Consider the following 22,726-nt stretch of genomic DNA (forward strand, 5'->3'; position numbering starts at 1 on the left):
ATGCGTTGTGTGGGTGGCTTTCGCTAAAGCTTTTCCCCTGGATGCTATTGCACCAAAAAGCGCTGAATGAAAGCATTAAATGAATTGCTTTAAAAACACTTTAAAAGGTCAAACGGTGCAGGGGGTGCGTTGTTTTCTACAGGGAAATATGTGAGCTTAAAGAGAGCTTCAACAAATAGAAAGAAAAGCAAATAGTTGAAATTAAATATAGAGTTTTTATGAAAAAAAATAGTTTTTCCTTGCTCTACTTCTATACTTGATAGCAGCAAAATGTAAAATGTAATAAAATCGATAAATTAATCATTTACAACCCGTACTTCTTTCCATTCGCGTGGACAATGAATGCATTATTTAAGCCCTGTACATCGGAACGAAAAAAAAAATAAACCCCCTCTCTCAACAGGGTGCAACACAGGAATAGCTCAAGAAATGGAACCAATACAATGGTACAATCTCATTAAAACATCCCTTACACAACATCCTTTCCGCGCCTCGTGCATTCCGTGTCGTGTAACAAGATGAATCAAATTTCCTTCTCCGCTTGCTGATCATGCTGATTGGATTCCTTTCCCCGGGAATGTAAAAATGTAATTCCATGTAAAAGAAGAAAGAAAACTCCTTTCAGCAAAACACCTCCAGAGAGCAGCACTTCAGTATCGGGTATAAGATTAGAGAAATGATCAAGCAAAACGTAACTCGATTCGATTGCACGGCTGTTGCATACGAGCGTTTATTCTTTCTTTCTCGTGTTGAATTTTCTTTGCCACAATTTGCTAAGGTTAAGAGAAACGAAACGAAGAGGAAAAAAACAAAGATCGACAAAGAGCACTGGAATTAAACCACCCCGCTGGGGTAAAAGGTTTTCCCATTTTCCACTCCCTCAACCATTCAGGGTTGCGGTGTTTTATATTTAACACAAAAAAAAGAATGAAATGAATCACTTTAGAGATGATTTTTACTTTATTTTCCGCCTTTTTGCGCTTTATTCTTATGCATAATCTCATAATCAGAATTATTCAGCAACGCGTGACGCTATTCTTATCCGTTCCGCATTCAAAGTCACTTCACCTGGGTGTGTTTTTTGTTTTTTTTCCTCGCTTCGTTTCTTTTAAGCTCTGTCTTAGCGAGCTTCTAATAAATTACATTAACTCTTAGCCAGTGAACTAAGCCATGGATCCGAGTCGTCCCACACTGCCCAACGGTGCATCATACGATGTGTAAGCCCGGCGTCTCCGTTCGTCAAACAGTCCCTGCCGAACCGCTTCATCGAACGCTCGCTTTTCCTGTGCATCGTTCAGATAAAAGCTTAGCGACGGTACCACCTGTAACACGGTGGTGGTTTTTAGCCTTCGAGGGCTTACGTTGGTCGCCGGGACGGTTGCCCGAGGTACATCACTACGGCGAAGTAGCTGCGTAGGTGTATTACTTGTATCGCGATTATATCCTACCGGCGCTTGTTGCGTCTTGGTGTACTGATAAGGCGACCGTTCTACCGGAGCATATGTTTGGGGTTGACCCGTGTAAGGATAGTTTGCTCCCGATCGAACATACATTGTCTGAACCGGAAGGGAACCACTACCAGCCATCGGGATCGTTCTGTACGTTGGAGTATTCGCCGGGTACAAGTTTCCCAACGGTGTGTGAAAGTTGCTATGCAGCTGGTACGAGTTTTCCGGTACAACGGTTACCTGCTGGATGGGAAGTACCGTGCGCACTGGAGCAAACCGGTGTACCGATGGGTCCGCATACTTCTTGGAGCCGCCAATCGAAACCGTGCGTGTAAAGCTGGATGGTGGCAGAACACCGGTCGGTGGTAGTATCGTGCCTTGCTTGAGGACACTGTGCGTTGTCTGATGTTGCGGTTGAAACTTATGCAGAGGTGTTGCGGTTTGCTGGGGTTGTGTTCGCAATACCGGGGCCAGCTTCAATGAGGCTTGCTGTGGAGGTGATGGTTCCGATTGGTCGTCCCACGATTTCACCAAATCAGCCCTGACCAGTTGAATATCCGTCGCAACTGCAGGCCTTACAAAAGTTGGCTGATACTGAGGAAAAGAAATAAGAGTTTAGAAACAAAAATTATTAATTAATTATTATTTTTTTGTAAAACATGCGAAACTTATTCAACTCATTCAACAAAATTTTAAACTACAAAAAAACCTCTTCTAACATATCTCCTAATCATTCGCTGGTCCGCAAAAACACCCAATTGAATCCATTCCCTTCTGTTTATTGCATTAGATTATTTCCCAAGCTTGTAATCCCATGTATTCCCTCGAGCACTCTCCAGAAACGGACATATTGCCACTCATGCCATGTGCAAAATGTGCTTGGTCACAACTTTTCTACCCCTTCCTTTTCTCTCACACACACATACACACACAAATCCTGTAAATCATCTCCCACTTCTCTGGGATGGCGTGTGCTTACTTCAGAGGAACCCAAGCGCACAATGTTTCAATCATACATTTCACCAACTAGTTTCAGCCAAACCCCACAAAATACAGGGAGAAGCAGCAGTGGTGGTTCCCCCCTCGTTCGCTTTATTGTTAGGAATTAGTTTGCAAAACTGTGCAAACATCCTTCACCGTCTCAAGCCGTCTATTCCGGCCGAAAAACCCCTCTTGCACTACAAGTTCTCGATTAAGCGCTCCTCAATGGTGCTTGACGTACTACGTCTTCTTGCTTCCGTTTGCAAACGGAAAAAGGGACGACTACTTGGCTTGAAGTTGGATGTAAATTTCACACTCCTAAAAACCAAAGTAAAACCCAAAAAAAAACCTACACCATCCCTATCGTACACTTGACGCTCTAGCTAATCCTTCCCCGGGCTCTCTACTACAAACCGATTCCAAACATCGACACTGCGGTCGGTCACAGTGAAAGTGAAAAACGCTTACGCTACACCATTTCGTGCTGGCCCTTTGCTCATTATCATCTCTCATCGTTTCGCAGCCCGGGTTGCCCGTCGATTATCATGGAGGAATTTACCGCTTTTCCACCTCCACAAGCGTTCTCGTTTGCCCGCTTGGTGCTGTAAACTTTCAATGATACGGATCGGTGCCAGTCAAATAAGTGCCGAAAACTAAAACTGCTACCTACCCCGCCTCCCTCCAAAAAAACTTCCGTTCGGGTGATAAATTAAACTTTCAGCTTATAATGAACCACCATCGTCACATTGGCGTGACAAACCACAGCAATGTCGTTGCCGATCCAACAGTTGAACGGGAGGAACGAGTGTCCAAACGTGTTCGGTGGCAGGAGTTTTGGAGTTGGGCGGGATAAGGATGGACCAAATGATACGTTTTTAAGGGACATCATAATCTAGCCTTTTTGACGCTAGAAAAGGAAAAGGTTCTGAGCACTGAAGCACTGAAGCTCGGATATCTTAAGACGAACCATTATGTTGACGTACCTCGTCAAAGTGAAGAAATCGTAAAACCCCGAAAAACAGGCTAATGTAATAGGAGGAAGGTAGAGAAGCGCAAGTTTATCGATCTACTCTAAAACTTTTGCAACCACATAAACAATGTGTCATTATCGTAAAGAATATTGCTACTACTTATTGGGACCTCTTTTTCCATGAGCAGTTATGGGTTTTAATGCTAATACCGAGCTAAAAAGCTTTTGTTTTCTAATCTGTGGATACGATTACTTGGTGGGCTGTTTATCGTTGTTGGTGTTTATATTAATGAAAAAAACTAGTTATATTTGACTCATTTGAATTCTTTAAGTTATCAATTTTACTAAAGTTATTGATAGGATATGGTGACGCTCTTAATAACATTTCGATTCCCTGTTGTTTAATTGTTATACATACAGTGTGATGCATTTGTTTAGCCAGTAAATCATATCGATAGGTTTCTCAGTGAAAATAAATCCGAATTGAACCTATCTATAAGTCTTTTTTATCTTTTCATACTCACATTATAAAAGAAACTACATCAATAATAGTGCGCTTTAGCATGTTTAAATAAGGCAAAATCGTATAAAGAGTATTGCATTCGTTTAGACGCACCCTTGAAAAAATGAAAAATAAGTCAAAATTTCATGACATGCTGATTGATTATCATTTGGCAGGTCCTCCTATGTTCTTAAGGAGTCCAAAAAATCGTTTTCGCATGGAATCGATTAGGTTTTTAATGGTTAGTGGGTCAATTCGCTCCAAGCATTCCTTACTGTAATTGTAAATTTTCGTCCACTTGCGTAAACCTTTGACGCCATTATCCCCCAAAGATGCTCAATATAATCCTGACCACACAAGAACAATTATTTACTTCTGCTGAAACCATGTCTTCGGAGTTCGAAACATGAATAGAGGCATTATCCTGCTGGAAAACAGGCACATTGTCTGAGTGCTCCTCCAACTGAGGAATCTTCTGTCAGGAGCTCGCAGTAACTTTCTGAGTTTATTTTCGTGGATATCCAGCATATAGGAAGCTTAGCATGGCTTGAAACTGCACCAAAACCATAACCTTTCCACCTCCAAAATTTTTCTTCGAATAAATAAAAATATACCTTTTTTCATCTGAAAAAATATAAAATAAATCCTACTACTACTACTACTACTCATCTGAAAAACTCAAGTGATTCCATTCTTTTCTGCAGTGCATGTGTTTGTGCGCAAAGTAGTAAACGCAAACGGATAGTATTTTCACATGCGCCTAAACGAATGCATCGCACTGTATTTAGTAAGTCTATTTATATACTACTATTTATAACAGGCCCTTCTATCAAATCGCATCCGGACCGTCCCCATAGGAAGGACTCCGGCTACATGGTAAAAATAAGTCTAATAAGCCAGAAATGACCTTAGAAGTTGTTAAGCCAAGAAGAAGATTCATGCCAATTGATGCTAATACACACAAGAGAAAGAAAAAGACTTGTATATGTGTAAGGTGAATTCTCCATTCTCAATTAATAGTAGTTTGCTTTTTGTGCCCCAAGGTAACTTCTTCTTCTTTCTTGCTCATGCTCATGGTCGAGCACGTCGCGATGACATGGCCAAGTCACCAATCCGTTTCCAGAAATCTCGGCCCAGGGCTGCAGCACTCCATCCAAGGCTGCAATTGCCCCAAGGTAAGCAACGTGTAAATAGAGTTTAGAATAATAATACAACGCATAAAGCATTATATATAAAGCATTCTTTGATACGATAGGATTGTTTGCATTGGACAATTCCTATCTGGAAGATGCACAGTTGGAGACCATGAACGAGCTAAAGGTAATAATGGATTTTCTATACGATCTTACCAGCTAAAGACCCCAAGACTTACACTCATATGTATAAGTGCAAAACTTTGTAGTATTTTATAGATTTAATATAATCTTTTTCAAAGTATGTCATTAAAATCAATTCTGAATCTCTTCGTTAAGCGCAATTATTCATAAATATCTTCCTTATACAAATATCTTTTCATGTATTAAGAATTCGAATTAATGTGAATCTAAATCTAATCTAACAATTTGGCAGTAGAAATTCGCTACATAAGAACTACTACAATGCAATACTCACCATATTTACAACTCCGTACGTATCCGCTCGAGGTACTCCAATCATTTGTCCTACAGTGCCATCAGTGTTGCTAAGCAGCGTAGACCTTAGTGGATCGAATCCAGAATCCAGATCGGTGGACAATGTGCCAAGACTAGACACATAAACATTGTCTAGCTTTGGTCGGAATACATTCGACAATCGTTGATCTGCAGGAGGAGCAACGGGAGAGCTAACACCTGCTACGAAATTGTTCATTACGGGGCTGAAATTGTTTACGCTTCCGGTAATTCTCGTTTGCTCCCGATTGAATGGTGGCTCTAGACCCGTACCAGGAGTCACGTAATCTTCTCGTCTAGAAGACGGTGGCATTTTAACCTCCACCAACTGCTCCTGTACACCACCTCCTGTACGCTCCTCAATCACACCGACACCGTTCATCATGTCCATCAGTGAACGCATCGGGTAGGTAACCATCGACATGACAACCTTCATCATATCCTGCCGATTATCGCTTACCATCGATCGTCCACCACCCGCGCCACCGATTGCATCATTCACGTGGTAAAAGTTCTCACTTTCCTCGCACCGCACATTCATGTACCAATCGCACACGAGATGCCGCTGATTGAAGAGTGTCCCGTTCGGACAGAGGAAGGCAAATCCACGCCCGGTTGAATCTGTGTTGGCGCACACGCGAAACACTTGGCACCGCGTCTCGACATCCGCATAATAACCTGATCGATAGGAAGAGAGAGCGATACAGAGCAAAAAAAGAAATGGTGTGAAAACGATAAGAAAAAATATTCCAATTCTTCAAACGACCAAAGGCGCCCTCGAGCCCTTTTCATATGCTAATTTTTGTGCGCTTGTCACGATACTATCTGCCGTACTAAGGAGGGCAAGAGATACGAGCGCAAGAGACACCAAATGATAGCAAATGATCGTCAAAGCAACGTTGCCCCCCCAAAAACGGAGTTGGCGCGAGGCAGTAGCAATTTCGTAAACCCACGCATCGATACAGATCTAATCGCAAGTCGTGACTGTTTTTTTTTCTCTCCTGCCTTTATTTGTCCCTCCCGAAAGGCACAATCTATACGCATCCCACCGGCCTAGACAAAACGATCGTTAATAAATCATTCTGTTTCGTTTGCGTACGTTTCGAGGTTGTGTTTTCGATTTGTTGTAGCTTCCATGGTTTTTTTCTCCTTTTCTTCAAATCTCACACCTCCTTTGCGTCGTTCTCATTTAGCGTTTTGGTGCATATATATTTCAACCTCTTTACGCGTACAGCCATACCGTGTCCGCCCGTGTCAACCGTACGCGAGTTCATCGTTTGTGACATCTTATTTATGTAGCAACGCTTAGTCACGCTTAGTACGCGATGAGTTCACGGTCGCCATGATCGCTCCGGGTAGTAATAATGATGGATGCACCCCTCCCGAAAAGTAGACTATCATCCATAACACGCAGTGTCAACTGAAGCAACCGAATGTATTCATCTTGTGGATAAAGCTCCCGGTAACCTTTCCGGGGATAATTAATGTGCGATGATTATAACCTTAGCTGAAGTTTGGGTTTTCCTAATGAAGAGGTGTTTTTTAATAACACATCTTTGGACAGTTTTAAAGGATTTGATATATCTTTCTATTCGTTAATGAAATATTCAGTAAGTTGTACGACAAGACTAACAAACGTCCTTTGATAGTGTTGATCGTGAGATTTTGAAAACAATTCAATCCTGGTCACTGCACCAAAGCTTTTGTTGAAGCTAAATCTTACTACAGTAAAATTGTTCCCAACAATTCTCCACACCACTACGGATACTTACCATGATGGCGCTTATCACAACTGAACTGAGTCGTTGGTACGCTGCTCAAAATCGGATAATCGACATCCGGTTCACCGGGCAGTGCCGAACGTAGCCGATCCGTCGTACTGCCGTCGCAAACGGGTGGAAGTACATGAAATGAAATTAAAAAAGAAGGAAAACAAAAAAAAGTTTCATTTAGTGTACGTTTTCAACCTTCAATGTGGATGCTTTTCTTTCCATTTCGAACTACTAGTCCCTAAAGCTCCAACGCGCAACAAATAAGCGTCTGAAGAACGATTCCGTCCATCTGGCAATTTTGGGTGTGTTATTTTCACCTCTTTAAATGAATCCAACCGTCGGTTCCGAATTCGTTTTGTGTTCACCTGTCGAGTTCGAGCCATGAAGAGTCGTACAAAAATGAAAAAAAAAGCATCTCTCCCATCCCATCCGACCTTCTTTTACAGTTCCCCCCCATTTTCCATAAACTTACCTCCCACCACTGAATCGACCGGATGTCGGAAGTGTGCGGCCGACATTTTGTGACACCGTTTGATCCGTTATCGAGGTCGTTAGGGATGGCTGCCATCGCTGCTGCTGCTGCTGTTGCTGCTCGTTTGCTGGCGTCATTTCCTTTCCGTTGATTCGTTCTTGAAAATTCATTCTTGCCATCGTCGGCACCCCACCCACCAGCCCATTTGTAGCGACATTTTTCTCTAATGTTTCGCTTCCCTTATTGGTCACCGCAGGTTGCCTACCATTACCGACACCGCCGGCTGTCGTCACTTTGCCATCGGAATACGAAATCAAGTTGATCCTGCTACCGCCGCCCGATTCACTCACCGCATCCCGGACGGTAGGTTTATCTCCGGCCACCACACCAGATGGTTTCGGTTGCCGGTCGGCTTTTCCACCGAATGTGACCGATGAGGGGAAGGCATCACTCTGCCCGGTAGAACCTATCCGTTGCTGGTCGTACGTAAAGATCTGGTCCGGGCTCATGTGACCCTGGTCGAGCGGGACGATGGAGTAAAACTTCGGTGGCAGAAAGATGCGAGCCGGCTCCCGGAAGTCAAAGCCACCGTTTTTCAACATATCCAGAATGTTCCGATTCAGCATCACCTCCATCAGATCCATTACCGTACGCACGGAGTTGCTGCTGCTGCTGCTGGGTTCACTAACATGTCCACGTACTTCCGTTCCGGTCAGTAGTAGTAGTAGTAACAGTGGCAGTGAACTAGAGCACACCACACGGCCTATCGAAAGGAAAATGGGTTGAAAAAAAAATAAGAAAAAAAATTTTCCAAAATGGAAATGAATCAAGATTCTTTCAGTGAGACGGATGTCGATTGGGTCATTTTCCTTCCCAACACGATCCCGTGGTTCATATTTCAATCAAACGGTCATCTTTTTTTTTTGTTTCATTTTTACTCCTTTTGCAGTTTTCTTCTCACCGACCGAAAAAGAGAAATCCCCAAAAAAGGAGTGTTAAAAACGGTCGAATTTTGCTGAAACTGCAATTTTGTGAACCAAAAAAAATCGGGAAAGCACAAAAAAAGGCAGTCCAACTAACTGTGACAATCTAATAAACTACGCACTGTCATCCCCCGACCAAATGGCAAAAGGATTCCCATGTACCGGTGGTGTTTTGATGACGGTGCTGAATGTTGCCGGGGGCCGGAAACGATGTCCCGTTGTGGACAATTTTCTTTTGCTTTGGAGGAGGAAACAAAAAAAAACGCCAAAGAGCTTTCTGGGCGCTTGCACGGGTTAGCTGAAGTGAAATGTTCAATAAATTATCCACTGCCTTTGAATGGGAAGGGAATTAAAACGAAACACGTCGGAGAATATCGTGGTTTTTGGCACCAGTGAAATTATGTACTGTTTTGCAACTAACTATCGTCTTAGTGGTGTTTGGAGTTGGTGTCTATTCAGAAGCATAAATAGACCTCATATGGTTGGTGTTCTTAGAATAATTATCCAGAATTAATTTACAACTTAAACTTAAAACGTAACAAAAAAAATCACGTGATCTTAAACATTTACATACAGATATTTGGGCATGAATCAACTCCAAACGATGGCTGAGGCAATTTTAATAATTGAACTTTCCTACAGAGGCCAACTACACGACTTTTTAAGGTCGGAACCTTAAGTTTTTAAAGCGTAAAATACATTAAAAAATCTCTCTCCTTCTCTCTCTCTCTCTCTCTCTCTTTCTCTCTATCTTTCTCTCTTCTTGGATTAATAAACCCTTAAAGTCATCTCGGCTATTTCTGAATTTCTAGACTTATTTCTACCACGTAGCCGGATAGTAAGTCTTTGCTACGGGGGACGGTCCAGATGCGATTTGTTACCCGATCATGTCGTGTGACACCGGCGCCGTTTACCATATAAACCACCGGGTCATACCAACATTAAAAATGTATGCTCTTTAAAAAAAGGAATAATATTTTCTCCGATAACTTTAAACCTTTAAATTCCATGACTTTCAATTCCTACTGGCATACCTTTCCACCAAATAATACTTAACATATCTTCCATTCTTTAAATTCGCGGTACAATTTTATGACCCTTCTGCTCTGCTGCTGGTTAATCTCGTGCATTCCCATTGCTTATCTCCCGATCGCACATCTAAACACACCCAGCATCTTTGTTGGCACACGCTTCGATTAAGATCAAGCTGCTATTTATGTCGCGATGGCCGTAAATGACGGTTCAAACACCTCCCCGTTCGAATAAGCCGGTAACAACCCGAACCCGGATGTTGGTCACCCCAAACACCATCGATCCAATGCCCGCAAATATACCCTGCCCGTCTGCTAATTAGAATCCCGGGGAACCAGAGGAAACCCCTGTCGCACCCTGTCGTCCTTGGGACAGAATTTACATCCATTTTCACCCGACAAGACGCTCGTAAAAAATTACAACACAAGCATTAACGACCCGAACTAACCCATCCGGCTGGTTGGTGTGTGTTTGTGTGTGTGTCTGATGAGCAATACAATACGCCCTAACGCTCTTGTCCTCAAAAGAGCTGGCAAACGCTACCCATTCCGATGGCGTGCGAAATAGATCAACGTGCGTGCTTGAGAAAGAAAGCTTAGATTTTTGGGAAGAAAATGGATTCGAAACCAATTCCAGACAAAACAAAATACAGACTCGCACACAAAAAGCATTCCACAAATTCTCGTTTAATTTCCCAATTTGTGATTTTCACCCTAACGTATGCCGGCACTTAAGGGGGGGGGGGGGGAGGGGGACCCTCCCTGCATCCTCCGTTTTTTGTGAGTGCGTGCGATGTCAATGTGACCAAACGGTGAGTGTTGACAGAATGTAGAAATAAAGTGGCAGTGATAGGGCGTACTGTGCTGGAACGGAAAAGACGTATGATAAAATCATCCCACTTCAATCCTTCCTAAGGGGTTGATGTGGAAGGGATGTGGAATTCACAAACGGCGGTAGGGGGGAGTAACCGGGTTGGAAGGGCAAACAAGATAAAATCAATTATGCAAATGAATGATGGAGGTTTCGAATCGGACATTAAATTATTGGTAGACCAGCAAGAAGAAGACGCCGGTAGGAACGCCACCCCGAATACGGAACCGTTCCAGTTCTTTTGGCAGAAGAATGGTCCGAAAAATGTGTCCGAAATGTGACCGTATGCTATTGATTTTTCCCATTTATTTGACAACGTTCGAAATTGGGCTTCCTCCAACCTTCCCCTACTCCCTTCCCTTCCAATTCTTTTTTTTTCACGAATGAGCCCACCCGTTGGGGTCGGGGTTTTTTTTTGTGTTATTTAGCGACATTACCACCATGGAGCCTCGTTGTCACCACCTGCTGGGAATACATGGTATCCTTCTGTGCCGGTCCTTAATCAGACGCTTCTTTTAAAATCGGGAGAAAATTTAAGGATTGTGTTTCATTATTATGTACCCGTGAGATGGGAATGATCCACCGGAGGCACCGCAGGGCACCACAGTGCTGGATGATAGATAAGCGAAGGTAATAAAATGTTGAACACTTAACCAGGGACGTCATAATCGACGAACGTATCGGTGCGTTTTCATTAGCTACGCCAGTAAGACGCTGGACCCTTTTCGAGATAGTAGCGTTAATAGTGCTGCTGAATTCAAATTATTATGATCATCATTTTATCATTTTTGTTTCTTCTTCTTCTACAGCTATAAACCACTGTGGCCGATCGAGAATAATATGATAGCGTGATATTGGATACTTTAAATTTCCAGTCGCATCCAGTCGAGATTTAAACAAAGAACCAATATTTGTAATATTGGAAAGAGTTCTAATTCTCCTAGGAAAGGAAAGATTCTAGTATCTAGATTCTAGTATCGCCTTTTTATTTGTTTTTGATTTCACAATATTTTACAAAGTATTCGTCTATACATGTTTTTTGTAGTGCCTTAGCCAAGCCGTTGAGGAAACAGTTGCTTCGAAAATAACGCCAAAGCCGCAGGTACATTACAACAGCTAAGTAGACCCTATCATCGAGAGATAAGATCGCAGTCATGAACTTCTCACCACCAAAACTAAGAAATAGTACCATCACGGACACCTTATCAAACTACATTGAAGCAATAGAACTACATAACCGAAGCAGACAACAAAATAGGACACCAACTCTCTAACATTCAACAACAATAGCATAAACAACTACAACCACAACAAAACGCATCTACAACCAAGTATGCCCGGGATAAGGCAAAGTACAAGGAGGAAAAGCCTTGTGAAAATTGTACACTTCAGCCTTTCAATACAGGCTGACAATACGGCGGTAATGATTAAATATAAATAAATAAGTAAAAAATACTTTACAAAGTACTAATTTACTGCGTAATGTCATTAACTTCAACTGCTTGAAAGTTAAGTAACGAATGAGTTGAATACTAGCAGTACATTTGTTTATCATTAGACCTCAAAATTTTAACCGAAGTAGAAATGTACAAGCTCTGGTTGTAGTAGAACTAGTAAATAGTACCTCAGGCAACTCATCAAAAACTCCAAGGATTTCAATTCAAACTGGAATAGCTGGATATTGTAGAATATCGAGGTCCCCAATTTGAGGAATATCTGATGAAGTTGCGCTTGATCCTATCCATCATAACTGGTACGATCTTTAAATTAGGCAAAGATCGAGATCACAACATCTAGGACCAGATCTGATCGTCTAAGCATGAGTTTTCACTTCTCTTTAGCGATCCACAACTTTATTTTAATTTCATTTTCTACTTCTTCTAAAAAAAACCAAATTGATTTTATAGTAATTTATTACCACCATCGTTTTTGCTCAGTAAATCAACCAGCAAACAACGTTAAATGTCGGTTAACATAAACAAACATATTGCCTAATATGTCAATTTTCTTTTCCCTTGTGTGCACATTCATTCCCAATACTGCTCAAAAGAACACGAAAAGTGATTTTGAGTAGGTTTGAAAATAGTAATAAAATTTTACGCTACATTAGTTATGGGACCAGGGAGCGATTTAACATGCGTACAACATACATAGCCGCTTGTCGCTGCTTTTATCATTAATTCCTTTCAGCAAAGCAAAGTGTAAGAAAAAAAAACCCCAAATCCATCGCTAGACGTACATACAGGTGGACGAGTTCCATAAAATAAATCACAGCCCTATTTCCTTCACGCAACCGCTAGGAAACCGATCGACAAAATCGATCGCAAACGATCACGAAACTTGCACTGGGACTCCGTTTGTTTGAAACACACTACTACACGGTCTACAACTCAATAAACAAACATGTTGACACACATTTGTCAGCCATCTTTACGACGTCCCAAAAGGGTCGTAAACATTAAAATATGCTCATTTGAATTTTTATATTTATCATAATTACACGCCTGTGAGCTGCCTGCTGCTGTTGCTGCTGCGAGAAAGCAAAGGAATAAACCGAATCGTCGCCGAAAGATGACGAATTAAAACCCTTCGAAGCTGTGTATGTGTTTAACACGGTCCCGGCACCGGTTAGGTGACATACATGCTACTCACATGGCGTCAAACACGTTCACCACCAAGTTGATCGACTATAATCGATCGATCGAGCCACTTCTCCTTTCTCGCTATCTCCACGTCTCCCCAAAACGAGATGTATTTGGCTTTCGGGTGGTTTCGTTTTCATGCCTGCTTTCCATCTTCACTAACCGAGCCGGATCTTCCTTCTAGTAACATTACGGCGTTACGGCGACATTCATTCTGGCGCCAAATAGCTCAAGAAGCTGCTCGAATATCTGGCGGCGTGTCTAGGGGATGGAATTCTAGCACACGAAGACCTTGTGCGTACATCCGCCTTCTAGTGGGTGGGAGACTTTAAGGAAGCTTACCAGCCACTTGAAAAAAGCGTGAGCCGTAAATTCATTGCTTCGCAGAACCATTCCTGTGCTAGACGGTATGTCAACCGGATCCTAGAGGATCTAGACATGTGTGGTTTCCCCTTTGATTGATGCCAACAGAAAGAAAAAGGAAAGGTGAGGACAAGCAGTCAATCGTTCATGCGCAAACACAATCGATGCGCAACGATCACTCGAATGGACGAACGGACTTAAAGTCGAACCCAATGATAAGCCGCAAAAACGGTGTAGTTTGGGCGCAAGCACTAAAAGCCTAAGCTTAGCATAAATTACACCAACATATGGGGAATGGGAAGAAAAACGGTGAGAAACGATTTTAGCGCCAACATGATCCGCTCTTTTCACTTTGTTATGGGGGGGAGGGGGGAACAGATGATGTTGTGGCATGGTGGAAAAAAGACAAAAACGACCACCCGGGTTTGTTTTATGATTTAACGATTAATGTTTAAGGTTTAAATAATTGTACTTATAATCAGAGGGATGAAATATGGAATGCGATTTTACGAACTCGCTAATTTCATGCGGCCATTAACGTTTGTGGGGATGAAAAATTTTAGCTTGAAGTAATGTTTAATAACATTAGTAATACATTCCGACACTTTTCGTATTTTAAAAAGGCAAGTAAACCAATTATCAAAACTTTATCTATCATCAATAAAGGGAGTGATCAAACCTTCATGCTCAAAATGGCGATCCGATTAAATAACGCTTTCCAGTTCATTCGACTTCCCGCGGAGCAGAGCATTAAATGAAATTAATTCCACTCCAAAAACGATACGAACCTTATCAGCAAAATCGAAATGCTTTACATTTCCGAAGCTCGAAATGCCGAGGGACGAAAAAGGGTCAAACCCCTCACATAAAACCAACACTCGATGTGCGTTTGATCATCAGCTGCCCAAAATTGAACACCATCGAGCGGTTTCTTAATTCTATCGAGAGTGAAAACTAATGTTCCACATTAACGATCGCGTTCTCCACGTTAAAACACTCACCCCATGATGTGGCAGGTGTCTGGCGAAAGATTCAACAATAATGGTGTTGAAGACCACCTAAAGAAATTTGTTTGTTTGAAATGCCATCCCGGAACAGATTAGGCAACAGCTGGTGCTTTCAATAAACACAAATTCCAGGATTCTATGGAAACTTTAAAAGTTCGCTTGATAGTTTGCGAAAAGAGAAGGGAATACCAACTGTGTCCATTATTTGATCGACTTAGAGATAATTCTTTCGAGGGTTTTTTTATCAGAAAGAAGAACCCTTTCTTCAACTAACCGCTCTTTGTGTTGGCCGATCTAGGCGGTGGCGATCAAAAGCTTGAGAAGGTTCTCGTTGATAGTAATAAAATGTTCCCATACGATTTAGAAGACATTTCATATTGTAGATTTGCATGAGAATTGAATCTTTATCGTGAAATTTTCATTTCAATTGAGAAGATGGAGTTTAAAAATAGAACTCTCATGTTTTCACTTGGAATAAAATGTTTCATATTGTTTAAAAACAATAATAATGAACTAGTTTTAGGTAGGAAAATATATAAATTCTATAAAAAATCTCGCGTATTCTCCAATTTAATTCAGAACATACTTGGTTTAATGAAGAAAATTAAAAAAATATGATGGACTGTATAAAAGTTTTAAATCAAAACCGTAAAATAAGCTTGTAGTAAAATAAAAATAAAAAATATTCTCCGAAAAGAAGAAATTGGTACAGAATACAATAGTATAACACTTCATAATTGATACACAAATAAAAATACATAATAAACAACTTAAGACTATTAATAATACATAAAAAACAGAAAAAAATTGTAAACAACCATAAATCCTGCATAAAAAAACTTAAAATATATGTAAAAAAAACAAATCTAATCGAAACGTACAATTCAATAGTGCACATATCAATCAGATCGTTTCACAACAAGAAAACAAGCAACAGCTAAAAATGATTGCATATTTTAAGCTACCTTTGTACCACACATTCTGCAACCTGATGATACATCGTAGTAAAGAATAAAATCATGCAAATTGTTTTGCCCGGGAAAACTATCCCACTTTAGTGCTAACCTGAACCCATAACAACATAATCTACCTTGCGATTGAAGCACACAACACACTTGGAAATGTACATTTCAAGGAAAACATGTTTTTTTTTCTACGCTTCAAAAAAAAGAAGGAACTTCCCTACTTTTACCGTGCTCGTGGCAGTAGAACATCTCCCCGAAAAAACAGACAGCAGCTTCCTGATAACGTTAAGATGCTGCCAGAGAGGAAGCAACGTATAAAACGGAAGAAAACGATGCACCTTCTTTGTGAAGCGAAACGAACGCTACATAACCATTCAAGACAGATTGAAAGCATGAAAAATGAGCCCCCTTTTGCTCATTCAACGAACGGAAAAGGTGATGACGGACCAATGACTTTCTTTTCCTCCCATTTCCAAGGTTTCCCTTTCGTGCTAAAAGAGAAAACGTTCGCTGCAAACAAAAAACCACAAAACCAGCCAGCAAAAAAAAACCTCACAAAACGCTGTTGCTCGCGACCGGCTTAAGCTCGAAACCGTGAAGCGGAAAGGATGCTTTGCGGTTTGGCATGGCCCTCACCGTTCTGGGGCTGAATTCTGTTATGCTAATTTTTACCAAAACCATCCTTTCGCAAAATGCTGAATTTATCAATTCTTCTTTCCTTCTTTTTTTTCTTGGTTTTCTTTTTCCACCTCGGTATAGTTTTCAGTGTGTATCGTTACTTACAGTTCGCCCTGCAGCAGCCTGCCAGCAAACGTCGTGGCATCGTCGATTTTCTTCCGTTTGAAAGAAAAAAAAAACACGCGGACCAAAATCGTCACTTCCAATACGCTCCTGTCGAAAGGAAAAGGGGAAAGATTTTGGGGTTGATGAAAGACAGGAAAAACAAAACCCCAAAATGCACTGCACCAAAGCTACACGCAAGAGTTCGAAAGCCGAAACGAACGGGATGAGCACTGAAGCACGGAGCTATACGTGGGAATATTGACACGGGAAAAATCGCTCCGGAAAAGTCACTTCCTTGTTGCACACAGACAAACACACACACGCAAACAGCGAAGCAAGAAGAATGTGATGATGCACTTTTGGGATTGGATGTTTTTTACCCGCGTTTGCCAGTGCAAGAGGATACACCACCGGCGATGTAGAGGAAACAACACACACACATTTCAAACGAACCGGAAAAATCGTACCAAATCTTCACGACGTGTCTGTGGTACGTGTGTACGTACGTGTGTTTGTGTGTATATGTTTGCACCGTATTTCAGCTCGCGCCTTCGTCGAAATCCTTTATACAATAAAGCACTTAAAAACCCATAAATCTAATTTCATTCGGCATTCATCGGTGTGGTTCATGTGTGGCTGGAAGGAAGGGGCAGCACGATTTTCACATCGATGCACCGTTCTGCACTGTTTGCCTGCACCTTGCTAGCACGGGGAAGCAGTCGGTAAAATTCTTTCCGTTGAATTTTCCACCACAACGACCAGCTGATGTTGCTTCTTGAGAACCGCTTCTTGTCCGTTTCGTTCGCAGCTCGTGGTGCAGTCTTTTTGGGGGGGTTGAAAACCGGGGTGTTTTTTTGCCCAAAACGCTCAAACGCTCACCGGGAAGGTTATACGTCTTGTAGATGTTTTACAACTTTACCTACACACAATCCATTGCAAGTGAATGGAAAACTTGAAATCAAAATGCCACAACACACGGTACGCCCTTTCAACCCCTTTTCCCGGGTGCGGGAAAATGGATGGATGGTAAGATTTGCGGTCGAAACATTCGCGCGTGACTTATGCTTTCACATACTTCTTGAGCTTCTCGATCTGTGTGCTGGAGATTTTCGTGTTTCTCTTTTCGTATTTCTTTTTGAAACAGTTCGGTAGAGTTGGTAGGAAAATGTGTGCACCAAGAATCATATGTTCCATTCTTTTTTGCACTCGCTTGAGTTCGGTTCTTAGAGACATCATCCACTCATGAATCACCCCAGTAAGCTTCGTGGGCTCTCTCTCTCTCTCTATCTCTTTGGCTCGATTATCTTCGTACAGTCGAGAAGCGGATCGCTTTGAATACACCTGAATGCTTGCGAGAACTTTGTGAAATATTTCAACCCGGCTCTAGCGCACTAAAGGATAACGTTCTGTCGGTCGTTTTAAGGATTTCGTTTTGTCGACGTTTCGCGGCACGACACGGAAAAGAACATGAAAGCTAATGGGCCATAACTAGTAGCACATCTAGTTGGAATATCTATATAAAGTCCTCCGATTTTTTTTTGTTTCAACAGAAGTCCATAAAAGACGCCAACTACGGGTGAATTATTGATGGACGATAATGGTAAGCCGTTCTGAAGCTTGAGTTCCGTTTTGCACCTTATTTAACACCTCAGTACACTCACTTAAATTCACCGTTTTTTTAGAATAATCACCTCACAAATGCTGCTTTCAAATAAAGCAACACACGCACTAGAAACAGTCACTTTTGATCACTGCACTACCGATAGCGATCGTCGAAGGGTTCGTCGCTTGCTCCGGTTGCTTACCGTTCGAGACGCCACGATCGACTGATGGTGTAACGATAAGATGGTTGGACTTTTTTTTGGTGGTACGAAACAGTTGGATCCGTCGCGTCCGATCATCGTCATGACAAATACATTCGCGAAGTAGTTTCCGAGTAGAAGCGCGATCCTCGGCTATTTTTAGGATGACGGATCATGTAACGCTAGGCAAGCGTATGGGTGGTGTTAGTGGGGTTATGATGGCGTTAGTGCGAACATGAGGGTCGTTTAAATGGTAGTTTTTTTTAACATTTTTAAATATTGTAATTGTAAATTTAACAAACGTTTAATTATATTTCAAACCCTGTTTTGACTGAAACAAGAGAAATAGAATATATTTTAATTTTTTTTTCTATTTAAAAAAAAGTTATTTATTTTTAGTTAATTTATTTATCTTATTTGATTATTCATTTTAATACCTTATAAATTTTTCTAGCAATCTAGGGTCATTTTAGTGATTGATTCTTCTCGCTTCTTTGTGGGATCTTCCCAACACCAATAGAATCATTATCCTTCATCATCTTACAGCACCCCCGAAAACGTATCATAAACATATGCAAAAATTGCACACATCCTCCTCGGGCAACATTTGTCACTGACGCAACCAGGCGTCTCCACGCAATTATCAATCCGTACCCGGTTGATTGGAGAAAACTATCCATCGGATGGGTAGCCATCAATTATCCGTTCGAGTTCATTAAGCTAATCCTAACGCCACACGGGTATTGCCAGTAATGTGAACAGTTTGTCACGTTCTTCTGTTTCGACATGAACAGAAGACTACGAAGACAAAGAGAAACAAAAACATCAAATTAAAGAACGTTGCACTCGCAAGCCGGATACAACATGCCGCCACTTTGCTGGGTGACTGACTATTAAAAGGTATTGTAAATAATTGCTAGAATTTGGAATAATTTCAACCCGAAAAAAGCTATTTTTAGCTTCCCAACCCGGAAGCATTACCGATTACGAATGGTTAAACTTCGAGTGGTACGCATTCCAATCGTTGACGCTTTTCTCTAGTGGCACTTGGGCCAGATAGATAGTTTTTTCTTCTTCTAAATTTTAGAAGAGTGATACCTCTCTTAAGTTGACCGTAAGAATTCCAGTTAAATGGATGACCACAAACCACTTCAGCGCTCTCAAGTGACCGTAACGGGAAGATTCTATTTTTGGGGAGCGGAAGGTATTCGTTGGCGGGGTTTTGTTTTCCGTCATTCGAGCGACAACTTCATTACTTATTTGTGCAAAATTTGCAAATTCTACATAGACGAGTGTCGTCGTGAAGATATGGTCTGCCCCGAGTACGGTCAACAATGAATTCCACTGATGACGATGATCATGATCACAATTTGGCATCGTCTACTGGTTTTACGCAATGGATGGTTTATTTTCGGTTTCTCACTTTGTTTACGGTCGCAGAATTCTTGCATATCCGTAAATGCAAATAGACAGTAGCGCACGATCGCAAGTTCTTCCCCCTCCCAAAAAATACGTTCGAAGGAGCTTACGAGCGATCGATCGCATTTTATGATGTCGTAAGCAAGAGGTTAGTCATCTTGCTATCTGCCTCTGGTCTGGAAGGGTTGCCCTCGACACAGGGTGGCTTTTTATTTGTAAAACATGAATCAGCGGCAACATATGGATTTCCATTAGACACCCTCCCCTGGGCGACCGAAACGATCATTAGTTCGACCCAAAAGTGCAATACGGCTTGTATGCAAATCTCGACCACACTGCAGCATAAAGCGCAACGCGGCAAAGATTGAAAATAAAAATTAATGCTAGCCCACCCCTTGCCATCGCTGAGGGCAATAAGATAACGAACATAAAAAAAAACACAGTGATGTTCGACTGGAAGAGAATATCGACGATCGACGATCGATGCGCTAGATTTGGAAATTCCACCACCGTTCGTTGCCACCGTGCCAACGTTAATGGGCATATTAGCCTTCAACACCTTCCCGAGACGAACCATCGAGAGGGAACGCGTCGTTTCTTAAGCTCTGTTTGCCACCCCGTGGTTTTGATGTTTCTATTTGTTTCCACTAACACAGCTAGGAAGCAAGACATCACTACAATACCGAAAAGGGCTTTTTTTGTGTTCTTTTCAAACAACACATGTTTGCGAGAAATACATTTAATTTGTGCAAGTACGGCGCTGGAAGCAACAAACGGTGAGCCCTTTGTTCACTAATCACGACTAATCTCGTACACATGAGATGGAAAGCGTTTCTTCATCACGACAAAACGGCTTCTGGTTGTGGTTTGTTTAACGAAACGTCTCACAATTTACATCAATCCTATTACGGAAGCCCTAAGCTGATTTGCGGCTAAGCAGATCAGTAGACGCCATCGGCTGATCATCGATACTACTTGTGGGTGGCTTAAGTTTTTGGGAGAAGCTTTTATTGGTCCAATTTGTTTGGACCGTTCGAGAAGACACGCTAGAGCGATAAAATGTAAAACTGATCGCTTATTAACTAGCAACCCGTTTAAACAAGAGTTTCTATCAGTATGGTTTGATCATTAATTTGGAAGATGTTTTGTTTAAAGCCACGAAATACAAACGCTTTATAATAAATCAACAATTATTGTACAATTTAGCAGTCAACCAGTTACGCCATCGACCTTCATACAGTTCAGGCGTGACCCATTTTAAAAACGTTTACAATACACATCGAACTCCATGTAAAACTGCACGTCGTGCAGACAGAATCCACTTTTTCCCGACCGGTAGTAAGTGGACAAGCTTCAGGCACATCGGACGCGATATCTGATACGTCTGATAGCGCCTCGGGAAGCTACGCGAGATGAATGAACCCCTGACGGCAAGGGCCTTCCCAACCTTTATAGGTCCATTCTCCGCGCACACAAAAATATGTAAATCAGCTGTACGATAATCAAGAAGCATTAGATAGACACAGTACAACATCGATCGGTCGGGGCTCACCACAACCATGATGTCAACAGTCGGCGATGTTGACCTCCGTCCCGTCGTCCCTTTGCCTTCCCGTTGCGGCTCGTAACATATTTCTCCACCTCATGCAATATGTCACAAACCGGGCCGATTCCGTAAGACGAGCTTCGATCTGCTGTTTCCCCGTTGGCTAAACATGCTCCAACATTCCACATCGAAGCGTGGGGGAGTTGAGTTCAAGACTGCACGACCCGTGAAGACTGTGCAATAAATAACCGGAGCCTGGTCAATCTGGTGAATTATTTTATTGGCAAATTATGCTCTCCCAGCAAACATGAAGGTGGAGCTTTGAAAGCGGTTTTTTTTCTACTTCTTTTGTCAAGGTCAATTCCCATTTTCGAACACCTAACCGGCAGCCGGCCTGTACTGCCCACAGTGGGTTAGTAATGATGGGCAAAGGTTAGGATGAGCAAAAATATGATCAACCTTTCGGGTTGATTGCTCTCGCGGTGTGATCGTTTACGATGATTTCCAAACATAAATTTGTAGATCTTATTAATTTTAAATCTTTCTTAGCTGAGATGAAGGTTAGAAAATAAATAAAATCAATCAGGTTTTTCGACATTATTGGAAGATGAAGTAAGGTGGGATTATAAACACATTACATGTTTTTTATGTCCATAATTTTTTCTTACTTAGACACACAATTTACTTTTTTTACTTTAAGTGTATTTTAATGTAATAGTACTTGTTTTCTAAAATTAAATTTCTACGAAATCGATATGCAAGCTCATTTCATTAGGGGTTGGAAAAAAGCTCATCGAAAGCTTACCCGTGGTAGAAAGATGGCAGCACTGTCGTACAACATGAAAAAAGCTCAATCAGCGGGAAGGGTTACTGTGTTAATATTACAGGGTTAGAGGCCGAGATGAGATTGGAACCCAAGGCCATTGATGAGTAACTTCAATGCCGATCCACACGGCCATAGAACCGCTAATTGTTATTGCTTAAAATAAGTACAGTGGTACGCCGATTATTCGTGCTCATCAGGAAATGGACCCTGCCGGATAAGCAAATATCACGGATAATAGGCACAACTCTTTTTATTGATAAATATTAGTGTTTAGTCTAAAGCTACTAACTATTAATTTTCTTAGGTGCACTTTGCCAAATAAAGCTGTCCTATTTAGTCGAATTTTAGCAAACTGTATCATTCCGTATAGAGGCGTTTTATTTTTTGCGATCAGCGGTTTGCAGTTAATTTGTCAATTCGCCTTTTAACTGTCATTTCCTGATAATCGGCGCTCCACTATAACTAGAAGTTGATTGGTAGATCTTCTTCTTCTTGGCTTAACGACCTTACAGGTCACGCCGGCCATTTCTGGCTTACTAGACTTATTTTACCACGTAGCCGGATAGTCAGTCCTTGCTACGGGGGAACGGTCCGGATGGGATTTGAACCCGGTCCGGCCGTGTGGACTGGCGCCGTTTATCACATGCACCACCGGACCGCCCCAAAAGTGATTGATTGGTAGATATTATCTTTA

The 22,726-nt window shown here is 41.6% G+C and overlaps 1 protein-coding gene across 1 annotated transcript; it reads right to left on the minus strand.

Annotated features, from left to right (window-relative positions):
* Positions 1-19,539, minus strand: LOC125768984 (uncharacterized). Its single transcript, XM_049437340.1, has 5 exons — positions 16,440-19,539; positions 7,795-8,557; positions 7,323-7,429; positions 5,513-6,228; positions 1-2,042 (listed from the first exon to the last, which is right to left on the minus strand). Exons 1-5 carry the CDS (start codon positions 16,477-16,479, stop codon positions 1,164-1,166), a joined length of 2,505 nt encoding a protein of 834 aa, XP_049293297.1. The 5' UTR covers positions 16,480-19,539; the 3' UTR covers positions 1-1,163.
* Positions 19,540-22,726: the final 3,187 nt, after the last annotated feature.

Source organism: Anopheles funestus, chromosome 3RL (genome assembly GCF_943734845.2).
Source record: "Anopheles funestus chromosome 3RL, idAnoFuneDA-416_04, whole genome shotgun sequence".
Taxonomy (NCBI): domain Eukaryota; kingdom Metazoa; phylum Arthropoda; class Insecta; order Diptera; family Culicidae; genus Anopheles; species Anopheles funestus.

What these genes read in the sequence shown, in the direction of transcription:
- LOC125768984 (XM_049437340.1), bottom strand. Translation starts at nt 16,479, where the DNA reads ATGCCACGACGTTTGCTGGCAGGCTGCTGCAGGGCGAACT. An exon ending in GGTCGATTCAGTGGTGGGAG is followed by an intron (nt 7,430 to 7,794) that starts GTAAGTTTATGG and finishes TTGCGACGGCAG; the next exon opens with TACGACGGATCGGCTACGTT. An exon ending in TTGTGATAAGCGCCATCATG is followed by an intron (nt 6,229 to 7,322) that starts GTAAGTATCCGT and finishes CCTATCGATCAG; the next exon opens with GTTATTATGCGGATGTCGAG.